Below are 20,196 nucleotides of genomic sequence, written 5' to 3' on the forward strand. Positions count from 1 at the left end.
ACTGTTCCTGACAATAAAAGCACATCAATTTTCAAATTTAAAACAGGTAATTTTGATTTGCTTTTATGAAATACTCGCTGACTCGGCCAGACGTTGATGTGTCTACATTATACCTTGAATTGTATTGTATGATAATGTTTATCTAAAAACCTTCTCTGAAACATGCTGTCCATAATGGTACAAATTTCATGTCAAAATATTCATTCTTTATTCTGAAATCGTCCCTACATTTCATACAAATACGAGTTTATTTTTTGATTGTGGCATATTATACATTTCGTTTCAAGGTTATTAAAGAAATATTTATTACTTCAAACACATATAAGTTCTTAGTTTACAAATATTCTTTATCAGTTACCGATAGAATTAACATTAACTCAACTATAAAATTGATAAAGATATCAGTAGTTGTGAAAATACGGTTTGTCAGTGAATATACGAGAATGTGTTAAAAATTATTCATTTTCGGCGTTTTTGTTAACTCGCAAAGTGAAGGTGAAATTTTGTAATTGATTTCGAACGAACTTCCTGTTAACTAACGATTCTATGACAACGGAAAATAATTAATTCGAAATACAATCATTTACAATTTATTAATCAAATATTATAAGTTAAAATAATTCGGATTCTTTATAAAAACGGTAACTTTATTAATAAAATATTACGGATTTTTTTTAAAAGAAAATAGTGTACCAAAACTATTTACTATTTGAAACCAGTAAACTATCAAATTAAAAACAGTATATAATGCCCATAAAAAACTAATTGCAGTAACGTTTCAAGTGTTATTGATTATATAAGAAAACACTCGGTCACCTGATCCTGTAGTGGTGGACATTTCGTTTCACTAGTTTCACTAATATTACACTTATCGTTTAATGATTGAAGTGAAACTGACATCGAACCACGACGTTGTAAAAAACTATTTTGTCTTCTAAACATTTCGGTCGTGTTTCTTACAAAACTGTCCATTTTCTTTCTAAAGAATGAATATTTCCTTTCAAGTGGAGATTTCCCGATTGTATGTAAATCTAATTCAGATTGCGAAAAACCATCTTGTCTAGATAACATAGTATGGTCTAGGGATAATTTTCTATCTCGATTCTTTTCAATAAGTTTTCCATTCGATAAAGACGCAGTTAAATTAGCAATTTCATCATTATCGTCTATATCGCTTTGAGAATTATTTAGAGAATTATTTTTTTCACTTTGAGCCTCATTTTGAGTATCATCACTTGCTTCTGATATTTCAATTTTGTTTATATTTAAAATTTCTGGAGATAATTCATTTTCACTGGTATTCACTTCTTTTTCAACGTGATCTTCTAAATCAGCTTTCGTGACATCCACGTCTGGATTAAATGCACTTAGAGGTTCGATTGAATTTTGATTGTTTGAAGATTCTTCAAAACAATCCTCCTCGTTAAAATCTTTGCTATTCATTATTTGGCTACCAGGTGGACCTTTTAACCTCATACTACTATTCATTTTGACAGTTCGTAATATTTCCTTTATCTTAAGGTTTTCCTTTATACTTTTCACGTCAGTAATAAATAGACTTTGTTTATCTTTACCACTATCCTTCACTTGTTTTTCTTTTTTTAACTTCTGCTTCAATCTATCCATATTCACACATTAAAATAATTATCATCAAAACACTTGAAATTCACTTTACACAACAAAGGACAAAATTTCCTAAACTATTCCACATGGCTATTGAAATAGTTATCAGCTGCGAGCGCTAACGTCACACCTGTATAAATCGTTTAATCGCAGTGGAGCTATTGTGACGATAACACTTTATCGCTATATCTCACACGGAATAACTTTAACAGGTTAACGAATACTAGAAAATTTAAGATTAAATATAAGTATTGTATCACAATATTGGGGGCGTCATTACGCGGCTTATTTTATAAATATAATCGTATTATTAACCGTATGAACACAGTTGTCTTCGAATGATTTCAATTAAATCCACAAAACTAGATAATATACAAATGATATCGAACTCCTTGAGATTATCATTGATAATATTTCACATATAGGTACTTATTTTTATCGTTTTATCTGGAACTAGTGATATTTATAAAAATAACAATGTACGCATTAAAATGGTATTCTACTTCATCTACGCGCTAAATATTATCGATATTGCGGAGTACTTACATTTGTTTTGTAATTAGTTAAAGGCCAGACGTCGTCAGTCGGTACAGGTAATAAAATGTTATAGTATCTAGTTTTTGAGCTCAGTTGTGTTCGTCAATAAAATAATATTTTGTACGACGGCATTGCACGGTATATTATTGAAAAGAGGAAATTATTACAAATATGTGTCTTTATCTGATGATTTACCTAAATGTTCAATAAATTATATATATAGTTGTCACAAGGCCAATTTAATAATATTCAATAATTTCATATTAAATAATATACATTATTATATATATGATATGCATATCATATATCGAGCTACTCTACAATCATATATTTTATTGAATAGGACGCTATTAAAAAAGGTTATAATAAGGCCGAATCTTCTTATCCTTTATACATATAATACATATACGAGAACCTGAAATTCATGCTTGTCAAAACGGATGAAACTGCGAAGCACTGCTTCATATATTATAATAATATTTTATACTATAAAACTGTCTCTGAAACGCGCTGTGATGTTTGGTATATTGTTTAAGTATAATTATTTTTATAATTAAATATTACAAAAAAATTACTCTTATTAACATAAGTATATAAACTGTCCCGGAATCGTCCACGTGAAATAAAAATTTTATTTACTTCCCGATCGCAGCGCCACCTACAGGGTCCAATCTAAACCACCCAGGGACCCCGAATGAGAATGATGATGAATGATATATTCGAATACAAACAAATCATTTAATCGAAGTCTGCAAAACAGGAAGAGTGCAGTTATATTACGTACAATCTTCTTTACATTGTATAAAACAAAGTCGCTTTCTCTGTCCCTATGTCCCTTTGTACGCTTAAATCTTTAATACTACGCACCGGATTTTGATGCGGTTTTTTTTAATAGATAGAGTGATTCGAGAGGAAGGTTTTTGTATATAATACATAAACAATATAGTTAAGTAACACTGATAATTTTAAAAGTTTCTAATGTGATGTCGTAAATTTATAAATTTTTTGCGCTTACGTTGTAAACATTGGCTGAACACTATGAGATAGATCAAAATAATGTACTACAGAATTATACACCTCAAAATTGTCTACAAAAAAGTCCGCGATGATATTTGTCTATCTGTAAGTGATAACCCACAATAACATTTTCTTGTTATTTATTTTTTACCACAAACATTGACTAATTTTCGAAGCGATTTTAACCTATACAGCATTTATCCTTATCCAATGAAATACCTTAAATACATTGTTAATTTAATATTGATCTATATGGCCCTTTACAGCATATGATTTAAACGAATATTTTCGAAGATATTACAGATTTAAAAATTGCGGAACGTAGCGTTTGCGGTGGTACCGGCCGGCCGCGGCCGGGGCGGCGGGAGCGTACTATAGGCGCGTCGGAGGCCGCGGTTCTCCCTGTAGCACTTTGAATTTAGCAGCGATCGGACGCCGTTATTATCGGAGCTCTCTAGCGATTGAAATAACAAGCCATACTTCCATACTAATATTATAAATGCGAAATTAACTTTGTCTGTCTGTCTGTCTCGCTTTCACGCCAAAACTACTGGACCGATTTAAATGAAATTTGGTACACAAATAGTCTAGATCCTGAGAAAGGACATAGGCTTTTTATTTGGAAAAAAGTGCTGTAAAGGGTTGAAAAGGGGGATGAAAGGTTGTAAGTTGTTGAAAGTATTGTCATGTTTAGAATTTTTAGAACTAGAAGCATAAAACTTATATTTTAGGCTGTACACTTATAAAATAACATATTATGATACCCACTCGGGAGGGAATTTTGGATATTCTACCCCTAAATGGGTGAAATAGGGGTTGAACATTAGTATGGAATTGTTTAAGTTAGAAACAAGAAACTTTTTTTTTGGGATACTGATTAATAAGGAATAGATACTTATTTAAGTGTTTCTGCATATTCTACCCCTACGGGGGTGATATAAGGGTTAAAAGTTTGAATAGAAGTCCGTCATTTTTAAGATAGAAACATAAAACTTTATTTTTGGGATACTGATAAAAAATGAGTAGATACGTATTTAAGCGTTTCTAGATAATCTACCATTAAAGGGGTGAAATAAGGGTTGAAAGTTTTTATGGGAGTCAGCCATTTTTTAAGTAACAAACATGAAACTTTATTTTTGGGATACTGATTAACAATGAGTAAATATGTATTTAAGTGTTTTTTGATATTCTACCACTAAGGGGATGAAATAAGGGTTGTAAGTTTTTATGGAAGTCGTCATTTTGTAAGCTAAAAATATGAACTTTATTTTTGGGATACTGATTAAAAATGATTATATACGTAATTAAGTGTTTCTAGATATTTTACCTCTAAAGAGGTTAATAGGGGTAGGACATTTTTTATATAGGTTAGTCTGGAAATCCGTCATTTTTTTAAGTTAGAAGCATGAAACTTTATTTATGGGCTACTGATTAAAAATTAGTTGATACGTATTTAAGCGTTTCAGGATATTTTACGCCAAAGGGGAGTAATAGAGTTTGACATTTCGTATACAGGTTAGTCTGGAAGTCCGTCATTTTGAAGGTAGAAGCATGAAATTTTATTTTTGGGCTACTGATTAAAAATGAGTAGATACGTGTTTAAGCGTTTCTTGATATTTTAGCCCTAAAGGGCAAAATAGTTCTTGACATTTCGTATTCAGGTTAGTCTGGAAGTCTGTCATTTTGAAGTTAGAAGGTCGAAATTTTATTTTTGGGCTACCGATTAAATATGAGTTGATTCGCATTTAAGCGTTTCTGGATATTCTACCCTAAGGGCTGAAATACACACCAATGTCGTATACAAAGAGGTATTACATTAACGTAACATTTTAAGTTAATTTGTAAATATATTCATATTCTACGCGGGCAAAGCCGCGGGTAACAGCTAGTATACATATAAATATCGATTGCGTGCGTGACAAATCAACTTGTTACCTTACCTCTTCTCATTATGATGTGCCGAAAGCAATTATGACGTGATGCATGTACTATATTGTTGTATGTAACAGCGGTTGTTTTCAGTTTGTTACGCTCGTTTAATTACGGACCTTTAATAATTACGTAACAAGTGAATTCTGAAGCTATTGTTATCACGCGATGATGTTCAATATAATTATTGAAAAATAACGCTAACGCAATGCAAATGTGCAAAAAGGATCATTATAATTGTAAGCCGACTTTTATTTAATGTTTTAAATTATTATTTTTATTAACAATAAAAGATTATTGACTGGCGGGAATTATATTTCGTAAATGGCAATAAAATGTGTGCGGGGAAGGAGGATACGGTAATTTGATTCGTTCGGTTTTGAGCGCTGAAGGAAAAACGAAAGAAATGGAAAAAGAGAAAAATGTAAAGTCAAGGGAAAAATAAAGTGATTGTGATCATTACGGAGTTTTATTTTGGACATATTTTGTTAAGTTTACATAATATATATGTACAATAATATAAAAAACGTCAAGTGTGCACGTGTGTTCCTTAAAATTTAGTAACTATGCCAACGAATTCTTCGTTATAATGTTACAATTTCAATAAAATTTAATTCGAAAATCACTCATTTATCATAAGCACATAACATATTATAATAATAACAAAAAACATTAAGAGAGCCAAGAGATAATTTGTTTTGTTTATGAACAAATTGTTAAAAATATTTACATATTTTTGTACCTATAAATAATTATTTTATACCTATATCCATAAACAATATACTATCGGACAAATTGTATATTTGATGCCTAACGGTAATTGATGTATTTGAACAGCAGCGTAAACAGTATATAAAATTGAATCCGTTTTACTAACAAGTGCAACGTTACTGAACTCTTAAAAGAGATCTACAGGCAAAATATGTTGGAAATCGTTTAATTATTTTATTTTTAACGCTTACCATATTTTTTGCATATTAGTAGGAGCCCAAGTGTCGAAGCTCCTTTCCCGCCAAAATTAATGATTAGTCGTTATTTTACAAATGTATAAGGACATCTTCAAACAATACATATTCTAATAGATCACACACATAAATTGGGCGGAGCTATCTCTTGTAGACTACGATCATTCAACGCACACAAACAAAATTTAGAACAGCTAAGGGAATCGAAAGTTTTTCAAAATATTTTCGATAATTATTTTGTTGTTTTTGTACTTTAGTAAAAAAATCAAATTCATACATAATATATTAAATACTAATAATAAAACAATCAAATAATCAAAATTAATAAATAGAAAATAATTAAATTGTATATACCTAATAACCAGCACCGCAAGGATTATATTAAGCCTAAATGTATTTTCATGTTGCTAGCATCCCATTTCCAATCGCTGCGTCACCCACCGGGCCTAATATAAGCTATGCGACCTCAAATATACACCAAAAATCAGTCCTACCTACCGTTATAATTATTTATACCTTCTGTCCAATTTTCAACCATCTAACAATTTTTTTCACAAAGTTATAAACAAAAACGCTTTTCATCCTCTCAACCCCCTAGCGTTCACCCCAGAGGGTTGAATATTTTAATTTGTTATTATTTTAACGTCCCAAACCACATATCAAAAAATCATAATGATACTAATTACTTGACATTCACGGGCTTTATTGACTGGCCTATAAGAGGCCAAATCCAAATAAACAACATTTGACATATAATTGACGCAAGAGCTTGAATGATATTCATTATGGATTTCCGAAAAAATCTAAACGAAAGGTTATAGAAACTTTTGGAAGTAAAATTAAAGTGGGCATAAGTAATTCAGTGTACTAGTGTTCTATTATAACTAAATATAGATTAGTCAAGAACTGTTAGTAGGGCTCAGTATATCTGAGGCATTAGCAAATCGCGTGGCATACGTAAATCTTTGGTTTGTTTATCTTTATTACTTCTTCGATTGGAATAGACTATAGGTAATAAAATTACTAAAAGTATGACTGCTACTGATAAACTAACAAAACTAGGTTGATACCTGGAAAAAACAAATATTTATAATCTTTATATATTAATAGCGTAAGCCGATTTTTGTTCGATTATGGCACTGTGGCTACACATAAAAATCGGTTATGGTCCCATTTTGAAGAGTTCCAGCTGTAGATGTGCATAAAAATAAAGTGGGTTCTTGATTGCAATTTACTAAATTGTTATGATTTAACAAAGAATTAATTTTAGAGAGCGGAAAAATTTACTGGCCGGTTAGACTATTTAAAAAAAGCAAATGAAAAACGCGTGAAACTACTACGACATACGTAGTTCTATGTTTTGTGTTTTAATAAAAAATATTTAATAACTGACTGCGTTAGGCGGCGGACTCGATTCAGAGGCCAAAGCACATTTTGATCGAATTCAGAGGCCTTCAGAAGCGTCGCCAATTCCCAGTAAATTTGACATTTGCCATATCGCTTAACAAGAACAAAGAAGAACAAACACAAACTTTCGACAAAGTCGGCCTTTGAGAGCAACAAGCTCCGTCTTCTCACACGGTCAACTATACGTTGCAATGTCTCGAATCCGTTCTGAAAACTCACTCGAGATACAAATTGACAACAACTCGCAGCATGCTATTATTGATGGAGAAGGACCATTCGATAGAATTGGATATTAAACAAATTTTCATTTTTCAAATAAAAATGTTTCAGTTGTGTAAAATTAAAGTAAATACTTGTCGATAAACTACAATTATAACTGAACTAATGTAAACAATTTGCTATTAAAAATAATTTAAAAAGGTTTCAACATCAGCCCCAAATGTAGAATGTAAAATTAAAAACATTTTATTTTAATATTAAAATTTCTTTCATATTGGCCTCCGTTTCCTTCGAGTCTTCGAAAAAGACTACCGTGGTCGATATAGGTCAGGACATAATTATAATAATGCTATGTAAAAACATTCACAATCAAATTTTAGTTAGAGGTAAGTTATAATTTATATGAATATAATTGAATTATATTGACTAGTGTTTTATGTATTAATAAAGAGAAGAAATATATTTATGAGTTATGCATTTTAAGAAATTTCTTGTTTTCTTATGTTTTAATATTAAAGTTAAGTTTCTAGAATAAAAATAGCTAGCTACCGTTTATTATCGATAGCAGAATCAATGAGCGCTAACGATGAGATGCTATTCAGTATTTATTTTTAAATCCATACCGTCCAGACTCCTTTCCATAATTAGAATGCGCAAGTTCTCTTTTATTTTTATAAGTATAAAAAAATCAATAGGTTTATTTTATAATCTGCTGGCTTGCTAGTCGTACGTGTAAAATAAATATAGTATCCAGAGATTTTTTAAACAATGAGATATTAAGCTTACATCAATTAAAATATTAAGAGATGCTGAAAAACTGAAAATTAAAAATTATATGTTTAACAAATATTTATTTCTTCCTTCATTCAATACAATAAAATCTATCTTGTATCTGTCAGACGAGATGTACTGAATAAATGAACATACCTGTGGCACTTTTTTTGCGAGCGGAAGCTACTAGGTATGTAGCCAAAGGTCACATACATGGTCAACGGCGTAGATCCATTTCTAAGTTCTTTTGTTTATCAATTAATCGGACATAAAAAAGAAAACTCAACAAAACATATTTTTTTCTTGCAATTTTATCCATGCACAAAATAAACAATGGAGCCTTGGGACATGTGTATAGTTGTGGTATCGATTTTTATATTACTATGTTATTATTCGGCATGGAAAACATCACACCTGTGCGCTTTAGTATGTTTTATTTTTAGCTGTTTTATAATGTAATTGAATAATTTGAAGTACAACAGGATACAACACTGGGCATGAACTATTGTACAAATTTTATTGAATTACTAATAATTTTAGTACGTTTTACGAGTCACGTTTGGTAGTTTTATAAGTAAACATTTGAATTTGTTGAAATGTATTTTTATATTGTCATCAAATTCATCGATATTATCTACAGAAGCTATCATAATATATTTAGAAACATTCTATATTTAAATATATAAATGATTATGTATGTATACTGAATGTTAAAAATGTTTACGTACTAGTTCCGGTCCCGAATTCGTTAAGGTAAAATAAGAATTTAGTTGTTTTTTTTAATTCTGGAACCGAACGCATCGCTACCTAAATTTTTTTTTGTTCAATCTATGCCATATAAGGACCCACTCGAACATAACACTACTATCTCACTGACTCTTTTTTTTTAATTAATAGTTTTTATTTTTAATTTAAAAAAGAAAGGCAGATAGATAGTATTTTTATAAAAATATGAATAGTTATTATCCTCCATCAAAGAACCCACGTTTCGATTATCCGAACTAGTCTTAATTGGTTCAGATAATCGAAGTTCTAGTAAAGTAAAAGTAAGAGCCCGTAGATAAAAGTCCTACTGCTGGGCTAAGGCTTCTCTCCCTTTGAGAAAAGGGTTTGGAGCTTATTCCACCACGCTGCTCCATTGTGGGTTAGAGCTCCAGTGCGGGATTATTCACCTATAGTCGTATATTATTTAATGATAGTGTGCATACAATTTTAATTGCAGTTATCTCTAGTAAAATAGTTTAGAAAATGAAAAATTATTGTGACAGGATTGAATAACCTGTCTTGTTAAAACTATGTTTAAAAAAATTAAGACCTTAAAAACGATAGATCGATTTCGATAAAATATCGGGTCAAAGCAGGATTTTTGTTATGCTAGTTAAATAAAATAAATATATCTTTTGTACTTAAAAATTCTCACATATTTTGCAAGTTTAAATGTTTAAAGAAAAGTCGTTTTAAAAAGCACCCATTTATTCTGCTTGTCTACATTTATTGTTTAACATTGTAATTATAAAATTGGTCCCATCATATTAAACTACAAACGTAACGCACATAAAGTTTTATTTCTCTAAGCCCAATCGTATAAATAATCTTATAAGTTTAAAAAATACATAAAATTTTTTAGTGATCAACAACACAAAAAACATTTATTCATAAAACAATTAAAACATCAATGATGACGTTATCAAAATACAGTTTATTTATAAAAGTAAAAAATCTTATAAATACGTACAATGGAATAACCGTCAAGGAATGCATTATTTGATACAGCTAGTCGTAGTAGGTAGCTATACATAAAAATAATAAATTTATTTAAAAAACAGCATTAATAGGTTTTAAAATGTTTAAAATCATTTTGAAATACATTGATTTTTTATATCACATGTCTTTTGAGATAAATACAGATCTGGAAGAAGAATTACTTATTATAAGTAGATGCAGAGACATTTCCGCCGTGGCCGGTCCAATTGGTATGCAAGAAGTCTCCTGGCTTCGTCAACAGCTCATAAGTGTGGGCGCCGAAGTAGTCTCGTTGTGCCTGTAAAATAATATGTCCAAGCAATTCATAATATTTGTGTATGTCTCCTGGCTATGAATGTATTTATGTTTAAAATAAACTTACAAAATATGTACATACATAGTGTTACATAAAAATCTACTTATGTAAATCTACATATTTTTAATAATTCTTTAAATTTCATTTATGTATGTATCAAATTGAATTAATTCACATCATCTTACTTATACTATTCTATACTTATACATAACCTTACTCATCTTTTTTATATATTAAGTGTAACAATATTAAAATATTAAAGATTTTTTTAAGTCCATTGAAGTTACACTGTACTAGGGCGTAAGCTTCCTTGTCTCATATCTAAAATACATTATGACGACAAATTTTCTTTAAAAGCTTTTTTTACAGGTTTTAAATGTTTCATTCTGAACCAATGTTAAATTTGTGACAATAAACAACAATCAAATATTTTTAATGAAGATTTTGAATTTCAATAGTTTTAGTGTTTTGAACTATCTTTTAGTTTAGGTAACAGGTAATAAGCAAAAAGAGAAGCTAAAGTTTATCAAAATATTACAATACCTGCAACAGATTAGCCGGCAACATATTAGCACGGTATCCGTCATAGAAAGCGAGTGCGGCGCTGAAAGCAGGAACTGGCACTCCGAGCAAAGCCGCTTGAGCCACGACCTGACGCAGGGACGGCTGACAGGTGCTAATGCGCTCGCAGAAGTATGGGTCAAGGAGCAGATTCGACAGTTGAGGGTTCTTCGTGTACGCGTCCTATATAGAAAAAAAAAAACATATATTCAATCTGTTTCTTAACCATACAAAATGTACCATATAATCCCATAGTCTAAATTTTATTCACGAGTCCTTGTATCATTTTTAAAGAAAGATTGATTTCTTAATGTTAACACTGCCTGAACCTCCGGCCTTACCCGCAAGAAATTTATAAAACATTACCTTTACAGCACACAACCCGTTGTCTCCATTTTACCACCTAGAGAGGGCTGATTTAATAAGTCTATGTAGCCTATATAGTATATATCCTTCTCCGGGTCTCAAATTATCCCCATACCTAATATCATCTGAACCGTATCGACAGAGTTACTTTCGCTTTTATGATATTAGTATAGAATAGATATTCGATATATCTATAATATGCAATACTTCCTAAATTCTTGTATCATATTATGTGAATTGCGTATAGCATATTATTTAACAGACTGAAGGGTCAATTACGACTAATACGACACTACAATTTTTTTATACATCCGGGTAGACATATGACTTCACTCCACCTGATGGTAAGTGGTACTGGAGTCTGAACTCGAAGTCGGCCAGTACCAGTGTGCCTCTTAACGCCCTGTTTGAAGCAACCCAGGTTATACAAGGAGAGGAACGCGTGCAACAATACATTATAAAGGCTATAAAAATATATATACTACTAATACAAAGGCCAAAGTTAGTTTGTTTATTGACTAACTATTATATCTGTATTATTTTAAAGAAAAATAACGACCACATACAGTAGTATGGCTAAGTATTTCTACATACATATGTTAATAAAAACTGAAATGACAATTGATAAAAATCAAACTGACCTTAATATTTCCGAGGAATACACTTCGTATGATACAACCTCCGCGCCACATGAGAGCTATACTTCCATAGTTCAAATTCCATTTGTTATCCTGTAAAATTACAATTAAAAACTATTATTAATAAGGTCTTCCTCGGCGACCTCGGACTCGGACACAAGATCATTCACGATGGAGACGGAAATAGCTTAGACTCAGGACCAACGTATTTGATACCGAGGAACGAGACCACCTAACTCCGAGCTGCCCAAATCTCTAAGATTCGAATTCGGTACCTCATGTACAAACTTCTAAATCGACGCTATAATTAGTAAATATTTTTTAAATAAAGTTAAAATATTCATATTAATTAATTTTTACTGGTGTAAAAGTATATATATATCATTAATTTAGACAGTACACATCCAATCATCTCAGTTGTTCCCAGAAATTTAATTTAACTAAATAAATAATTAAAACAAATATATGTACAGCTTAACTTTGGATCAAATTAGTATCTCATTTCAAGGAATATTTTAAACGATTTCAAAATAAGTTATTACTAAACAAAGTATCAAGTGATCATGCGTCGCGATATCTAACGAGTACTGCTCGTGGGTACTAACACGTCAATGCGCGTGACCCGAATGACCTGCATTTGCACTCGAAACAACCGACAGTTGATAATTCTATTTCGAAAATTCCCTTCATAAATAAACAGCGGACGGGCAAACTCCTTTTAATATAATAACACGTTTATACACATTGAAAAAGTAATTTAATCAATTTGCCTGCATCTACAAAAAGATAAAATAATAATTTATTTATGTTATTTTCAATTACATTTATAAGTTTATAAACTCCTCGAAATAATAACATTATTGTTTTTATCTGTAAGTATATGCAATAAATTGTTGAATTTAATTTAATGAAGTAAGATTCCACAAGATTATATTTGAATGAGACCACCTAAGATATCGCTTATCGACAACAACAATAACAATTAAAATCGCGCGCTAAAAGTTTAAGGTTAGAGAGGGACTGGAATCAATAACTACGCTTTCGCCCTTCGGGCTTCGACTATTGTGTTCCTAAAGTGTTGTGTTATCATCAGAATTTCATCAATGTCGCTGTGGAAGGTATTGATTTCTTTTGATTTTTGAATTATCTTTAGATATTTGTTATAGTCTGTTATCTATATTGTTATAGCTTATAATTTATTTTAATCCTAATGTTAATGAGTATTACATAAAGAAGAATTTAAAATCCAATTATTTCTAAATCAAGCTGTATATTTCGTTTTTTTACATTTATCGACACTATTCTGGTGCATTTTGTGATCTCCAGTAATTGAAATAACATTTTAACATTATCTACTAAAATAGATATTTATAGAGTTTTGTTTGTCCTTCTGTCGGACTTCCTTATTATTAAATAAATAAATAAATAAAAATTAAAGTTAACCTTAGCAGCCTCTCTGAGAAGCATGAAGCCTTGCGCGTAAGATATAATCTTGCTGGCGAACAGAGCCATACGCAGGTGCTCGAGGAACTGTTTCTTGTCACCACTGAACTTGAGAGTGGAACCCGGCAAACTTTTACTTGCGGTAACTCGTTCCTCTAGAGAATATTATGTATATGGTAACTCAAGTGAATTTCTAGAAGAGGTGATTAAGAGGCATACATGATGTTAGGGTATGTGAAAAAGAAAGCTTGCTACTAAAATTTCAAGGCCAGTGCTTGAGGGAGATATGCTAGAGATCAGTAGCTAATTATATAACAAATTAAAATGACGGCTATAGAAACCCCGGTTTTCTGCCATTTTACCTCAAATTGAATTTCTAGACATCACTAATTGGAAATATAAATTATTATTATTGTACACCATGGTTATAAATAAAGATTATAGCATATTATAACTTGTTTTAATATACCTTTCAAAGCAGAGAGGCAACGAGCAAATACAGCTTCTCCGATTAGTGTTACCGGAACTCCATATTCCAAGGCACTGATTCCTGTCCATTTTCCTGTGCCCTTCTGTCCTGCAGCGTCACGAATCTTTGGCAGCAGATGTTTTCCTACAGATAACACATTATTTAAAGATATTTGTATTAATTAAATTTTGCTTCATTACTTCTATAATTGTATAACAATAGCATTTTCTTGAGATAACAAATATAGTTACAAAAATTATACATTCTTAGATGATTTTCACATAAGAACAGTATTGCACTATTAACACTGTTTATCATATGAGTCTAAAAAAAAAAAAGCCGAGATGGCCCAGTGGTTAGAACGCGTGCATCTTAACCGATCATTTCGGGTTCAAACCCAGGCAGGCACCACTGAATTTTCATGTGCTTAATTTGTGTTTATAATTCATCTCGTGCTCGGCGGTGAAGGAAAACATCGTGAGGAAACCTGCATGTGTCTAATTTTCAACGAAATTCTGCCACATGTGTATTCCACCAACCCGCATTGGAGCAGCGTGGTGGAATATGCTCCATACCTTCTCCTCAACGGGAGAGGAGGCCTTAGCCCAGCAGTGGGAAATTTACAGGCTGATTATGTATCATATGAGTCGATAAAAAAAGCAAAGAGCAAAATATTTAAAGAATATTTATATAATATATATTTATATACAGTATATCAAATAAACTGACCATCAGCATCCTTGAATTTCAAAATATCACGAGTAATCTCAATAAGGAATGAATCCAATTCTCCTTTATTCCACTCATCAAATACTTTAGCCATCTCGTCCTGATCCATACCTGCAATGATAAATTGCAACTATTACATATATTTCAAATTTGAAGCTACAGGAAGCTTATACAAAATTATACAGGTTATTATGAGGGCACATTTTACTACTAAAGTTAATCAAAATGATCGAAATATACCTAATAATAATATACATAATAAATATCATAAACGATCATGTCACATGTCTGAAGAAATTTAACAGATTAATGAAAAATAAACATATAGGATAGCTAATGTAAAAGTAGAGGGCTGGACTCTTGAACATGGACCTGTCTCGCCTCCACTTTTAAGAAAAGCTTAATACTTAAAATGATAACTAGTTATTAATTGCAAATAGACATATTCATCTTATTATAAAAATACAAATAATTCAGTTATGTCTTAATATGTACCATTCTCCTTACCAAGAACATCCTTCATAAGATGATATGCTTCACAAATGAGCTGCATGTCTCCATATTCTATACCATTATGTACCATCTTAACAAAGTGGCCGGCACCATCTTCGCCCACCCAATCACAGCATGGCTCACCATTCACTTTTGCACTTATTGCCTGACATAAAAATGTATTTATCAATGAAACCTTTTAATTTTTTTTTTTTAATCAATTATTTTATAAAATAGTCAATATAGACAGGTGAAGATGCACATTTTCTAATCTAGACAATCACTCAGAGCTTATTTATATTATTATTAATCTCAAGCTTGGTAAAAAAAAATATGTGAAATTACATGGATTAAATTCTACCACATATGTTTCTACCAACCCATATTGCCCTGTAACTTAATAACACAGTATTTTTACAATTACAAGGCAGCATATAAAAGGAACAATTTTATTCATTACCTAATGTTTATGATGTAATATCATATGCATGTTTAGCAATTCATTTTAACATGTGTTACTTCCTTATTTATAGAATGAGTAAAGGAAAATCCCATGTTTGTCATTCGTAGCATTATTAAGTAAGGTAAATAACACTATATTTTTCATACTTCTTTGATAGATATTCAATGAACTTAAAATTCATATTAAATTAATATATTCAATGATCTGAGGTACATTGAAATATTTAATAATTTCATTTTAAATTTCTGTTGACTGTACATCAAACACAATGAATTATTTATCATGCATTAATTTCCATAATTAAACTTAATGGATATTCTTATTAACTAATACTAGTTTAGTAATTTCATAGTCGACTTAAAAAAACAAAATAAAAACATGACAAATACCTGGAATATTGGTTTAACATGTGGCCAAGCTGCCGGGTGACCTCCAGGCATAAGAGAGGGTCCATAGCGTGCTCCGTCCTCACCACCACTTACCTGAAACAACCAATTAATAAATAGTAACAATATATTTTGTTAAATTAATATAATTTAATGTCTTACTCTAACCAGTAATTTTCCATTACAAAATTCTTCTATACTAATTCATCTATACAAGCTATTCTATACAAAATCATGTACATAATCAATTAAGTACAATAAACACAGAATATTTTGTGATTCTATTTGTTTAAATGCTACTAATTTTGTGGTGTTAAAATTAATATAATATTATAGAATAATATCAAAATGTCTCCAAAATAGAATGACAATCTTTACTAATCAATGGGAAATTTATCAGCTGTCCATTTATTTTATATATTGATGAAAAATTCACAGAAAACCTAGAAATTAAAAACTATACTCACCCCCATCCCAATATAATGTATACCAGTCGAAGCTAACTCTTTACACCAGCGTTGGGTATCTGTGTACTGTGAGTTACCACCATCAATAATAATGTCGCCTTTTTCCAGTAAGGGCAATAACTTCTTTACGAACTCATCCACAGCAAATCCAGCTTAAAGAGTAAATTATTTATATGAATATAATTATGTTTCAATAGAACTCGGCAATACTTAAATTGTTCCAATTATGTTTAAACATTATCTTGTGTTTCTCTTTACTTGTGCTTAAGAACTCAGTAGAGTTAACATATTTTATTATATGATTCCACATTAGGTTAAAGTATGCTAGTTTTTATTTTATAAACCTTGTCCAAAACCTTATTGGTTAAGGCTAAAATATTAAAAGTTATACTTTCCTTATTATTAATAATAATATAAGGATAGACAAATACCTTTAACTAACAACATAACTTTTCTTGGCGTTTTTAGTTTCGCAACCATATCTTCCAAAGATTTGGCACCAATGATTTTTGTACCCTTTGCTTCATTTGCAAGGAATTGGTCGACCTGTACATATTGAACGATTAGCATGTAATAATTTATATTAAGAACTTTACATGCCCATAACTTAATTCAAATTACCTTTTCCACTGTTCTGTTAAAGGCACAAACTATAAATCCTTTGGAGTCCATATTCAAAATCAAATTTTGACCCATCACGGCTAACCCAATCAGGGCGATATCTGCTTTAGGTCTAAAAAAGAGAAAAATAAGCTTAAAAATCATCAAATTTATTATATCCATGGAATATTGCTAAAAGGGGCCATGCTACATTTTAGTAAAACATGGACCACATTTTGTTTTTTGGAAAATTAAAAAATATTCATGGTGCTATAGTATAAGCTAGAAATAACTTATACCAATCATATTATGTAAAAAGACATTGCTTATGTAAAACATTCAATGTCTATTTTTTCTAAGCTGACTACCAAAAGTAAAAGTTGTCAATTTTAGCAACAGACTTATTACTATTGTTAAACATGTTACAAATTATGTTTTGGTTATGGCTCGGAAATATTGGTAGGACTCAATTGAAATTAAATGTATATATCTAGCTTTTGATAAATATGATTTATATGAGCACAGTTTTAAGCAATCTGAGTCAAGTATACAGAAAACATTAAGAAATATCTGTAGAAATCTACCAAGTAACTGAAAATCACCACAGTGCGAGTTTTAATTCTGAATTAATTTCATGGATATCAATTGTTTTCAATAACTTTGTTATAGTTACATTTATTTTAATTAGATCTGACAGAGTATAATAAATTTGCAAGGTTTATTTGAATATGTTATATTTATATTAAAGTTTAGAGATGCAAAATTATTAAATAAACCTAGATTCATTGCATTATTACAACTGCTGCTAAAGTGTTGCTTTAAATTTATAACTGCACTCATAAATGTTGGAAGTGTTTAGTCACCTTCAAATAACCTTGTTATCAATTTGCCTTTCAAAGTGAGCACTTTACAAAAATGTTTACTAAATAACTATCTTATACATTTATTTTAAATTAATAAAATGTTACATTTTTTATTAATGAAGTAGTTATAATGACATACATTTGTTTGAAAAAATAGCATTGCAACGTAAACATATTTTCAATTATAATGACCAATTTCGTCATATAAAATACTACGAAATCAGAAGTGATTCTTATAGCAATGAAATTAACTTGTATTTAATTAATATTTGGAAATTATATTTTTTAATCACATTTACTACATGTGAACATTGTTTTACCATGAATTGGAATATAATAAATAGTAATTATTATTGTTTAAATGTGCCCCAATTTAGCAAATATCTTAACATAAAACATTTACAATAAATATAATACCAAACTTACTGTGCCATTTTCTTATAATAGTTATAAGCCTCTTGTAATGCAAAAGTCAAACTTGGCTTAATCGACTACAACTGGTAGCTCATTTCAAATGTCAATTGTCAAGTTAAAGTTTTATTTAAGTAGGTATACCTGCTAACCATAAATAATACATATAGTTCATACGGGCATCACTAATGTCATCCATTGCTGCCAACTTAAAAACCTGGTCAGAGCTATAAACTATACAAAAAGCGCCCGATTGTATGAAATTTGCTCAAATTAAATTTCAACAAATACATAATACATTTTTTCTCTTTAAATTTAAATGATCCCAAACAAAAGGTTACTCTGAAAAAAAGAATTTTCAATGTCGGAGTTCTGAGGAAACAAACAAAAAAATGTGACCAAATTGTTCATTTTTTTTAACATGAACGTACTTCTTTTTATGATGTCAGTTAAAATATTTACAGTTACTAAGCTATAAATAACCTTCTAGCCTTTCTCTTCAATATGTATTATTTTAAAAACTTAGAAAGATAATTAATACACGTGGCGTCAAATATCTATAAAAACATAATATTGTTTTTTTAAAATCATTTGTTAATTAACATCAAAAGAAATAAAAATAATTCTGTTGTCCTATCTATTTTTTATGAGATTTATTATTGATCTTACTTCGCTCGGTTTGGCGCCATCACGGGGTAACGACCTCGCTAAGGGCTTGCCGTTTTGGTCGATTGTGTGTGTGCGTGTGATTCTCAAGGGTACTTGTTAGTGCTGGGAGTTTTTTTCAGAAACGGTTTTAAGAACTAGTTATTTTATAAAGAACGAACGAACTGTTTCTTGATTATAGGACATATAGCTTTTAAACGAACGAGACGACACTCGGCACCGGCGGCCGTCGTTTTGGTACTGCTTCGCGAAACCTTTTCCATCACGTGTAACTGACTAAACACTCTATTTTGGTCGCCGTAAGGATTATTATTGTATGAATATTAAACCAGTTATAAGAAACTACTTTGGATTTGAAGTAACGAATATGCTACAGTGAATCTTAGTGAAACAAATTTGGTTGTAGAAGAATCAATAAAAATTACGAAACAAAAAAAAAGTTTTTGTAGTCTCTTTATACGCTTATTATTTTTTTATTACAGATTTAATATTAACTGCTTATTAATATTAGGAGAATTAATCCAAACAAATTATAAAGTTGACTATTTTCAAAATTATATAATATGACTCCAGTGTTGAATATACATTATTTCAGTAAAGTATCGTAAATATAGTAAGTTCTCGAACCTATGAAAACAAACCGGTTTTTTTATAACAGTTTCAAAGAACTGTTTTATAAATGTAAAAAACCGGTTCGTTTCGTTTTACGTAAAATCAGGAATGACCCAGCACTAGACTTGTAGTCCTCTTAAGTAAAAGGTTGCTGGGTCGATATCACAAAAAATACTTTCAAAATAAGAGACATTGGGACTCTAATACAGTTACCAAAAATTATCGAAATTTAAAAAGTAGAAGGTAGGTACATATTAAGTTTCATAGATGAAATACATAGTTCTTATTTTCTTATATTACTTTTTATTAAATTGAAATTATGCAAAAACAGTTTTCTGCCTTATTTATTTATATGAGGTAAGTTTAAATTGCTTAATTTATATTTTGTCTGACTAAAGAGTCTTTCCACTAAGTACTTTCCTCTCCACCTCTTCTATGCTCTATTTTCGTTCAAAACATTTAAAAAAATGAACTATATATTCTTGCTTAACTTATTAAGTTAT

General features: G+C 30.3%; 2 protein-coding genes across 2 annotated transcripts in view; both read right to left on the reverse strand.

Annotated features, from left to right (window-relative positions):
• Nucleotides 1-2,163, reverse strand: part of LOC113404092 (uncharacterized protein) — a 58,421-nt gene extending 56,258 nt beyond the window's left edge. The window contains exon 1 of the mRNA XM_064220484.1: nt 817-2,163. Coding sequence (XP_064076554.1) covers nt 817-1,626 — 810 coding nt within the window. The 5' untranslated portion in view covers nt 1,627-2,163. The remainder of the gene's footprint in view (nt 1-816) is intronic.
• A 7,760-nt stretch (nt 2,164-9,923) lies between these two features.
• Nucleotides 9,924-18,569, reverse strand: LOC113404121 (6-phosphogluconate dehydrogenase, decarboxylating). The gene is made up of 12 exons (XM_026644892.2): nt 18,431-18,569; nt 17,163-17,274; nt 16,973-17,087; nt 16,542-16,693; nt 16,078-16,170; nt 15,241-15,391; nt 14,734-14,844; nt 14,005-14,148; nt 13,536-13,690; nt 12,096-12,185; nt 11,071-11,271; nt 9,924-10,509 (listed from the first exon to the last, which is right to left on the reverse strand). Exons 1-12 carry the CDS (start codon nt 18,436-18,438, stop codon nt 10,390-10,392), a joined length of 1,452 nt encoding a protein of 483 aa, XP_026500677.1. The 5' UTR covers nt 18,439-18,569; the 3' UTR covers nt 9,924-10,389.
• Between the last annotated feature and the right edge of the window lie 1,627 nt (nt 18,570-20,196).

This window comes from Vanessa tameamea, chromosome Z, assembly GCF_037043105.1.
Source record: "Vanessa tameamea isolate UH-Manoa-2023 chromosome Z, ilVanTame1 primary haplotype, whole genome shotgun sequence".
NCBI classification, from domain to species: Eukaryota; Metazoa; Arthropoda; class Insecta; order Lepidoptera; family Nymphalidae; genus Vanessa; species Vanessa tameamea.

Coding starts and splice junctions, on each gene's coding strand:
- LOC113404121 (XM_026644892.2), bottom strand. Junction 15,392..16,077: donor ATGTTAAACCAATATTCCAG/GTATTTGTCATG, acceptor TTTTTATGTCAG/GCAATAAGTGCAAAAGTGAA. Junction 12,186..13,535: donor TTCTCAGAGAGGCTGCTAAG/GTTAACTTTAAT, acceptor GTAATTTTACAG/GATAACAAATGGAATTTGAA.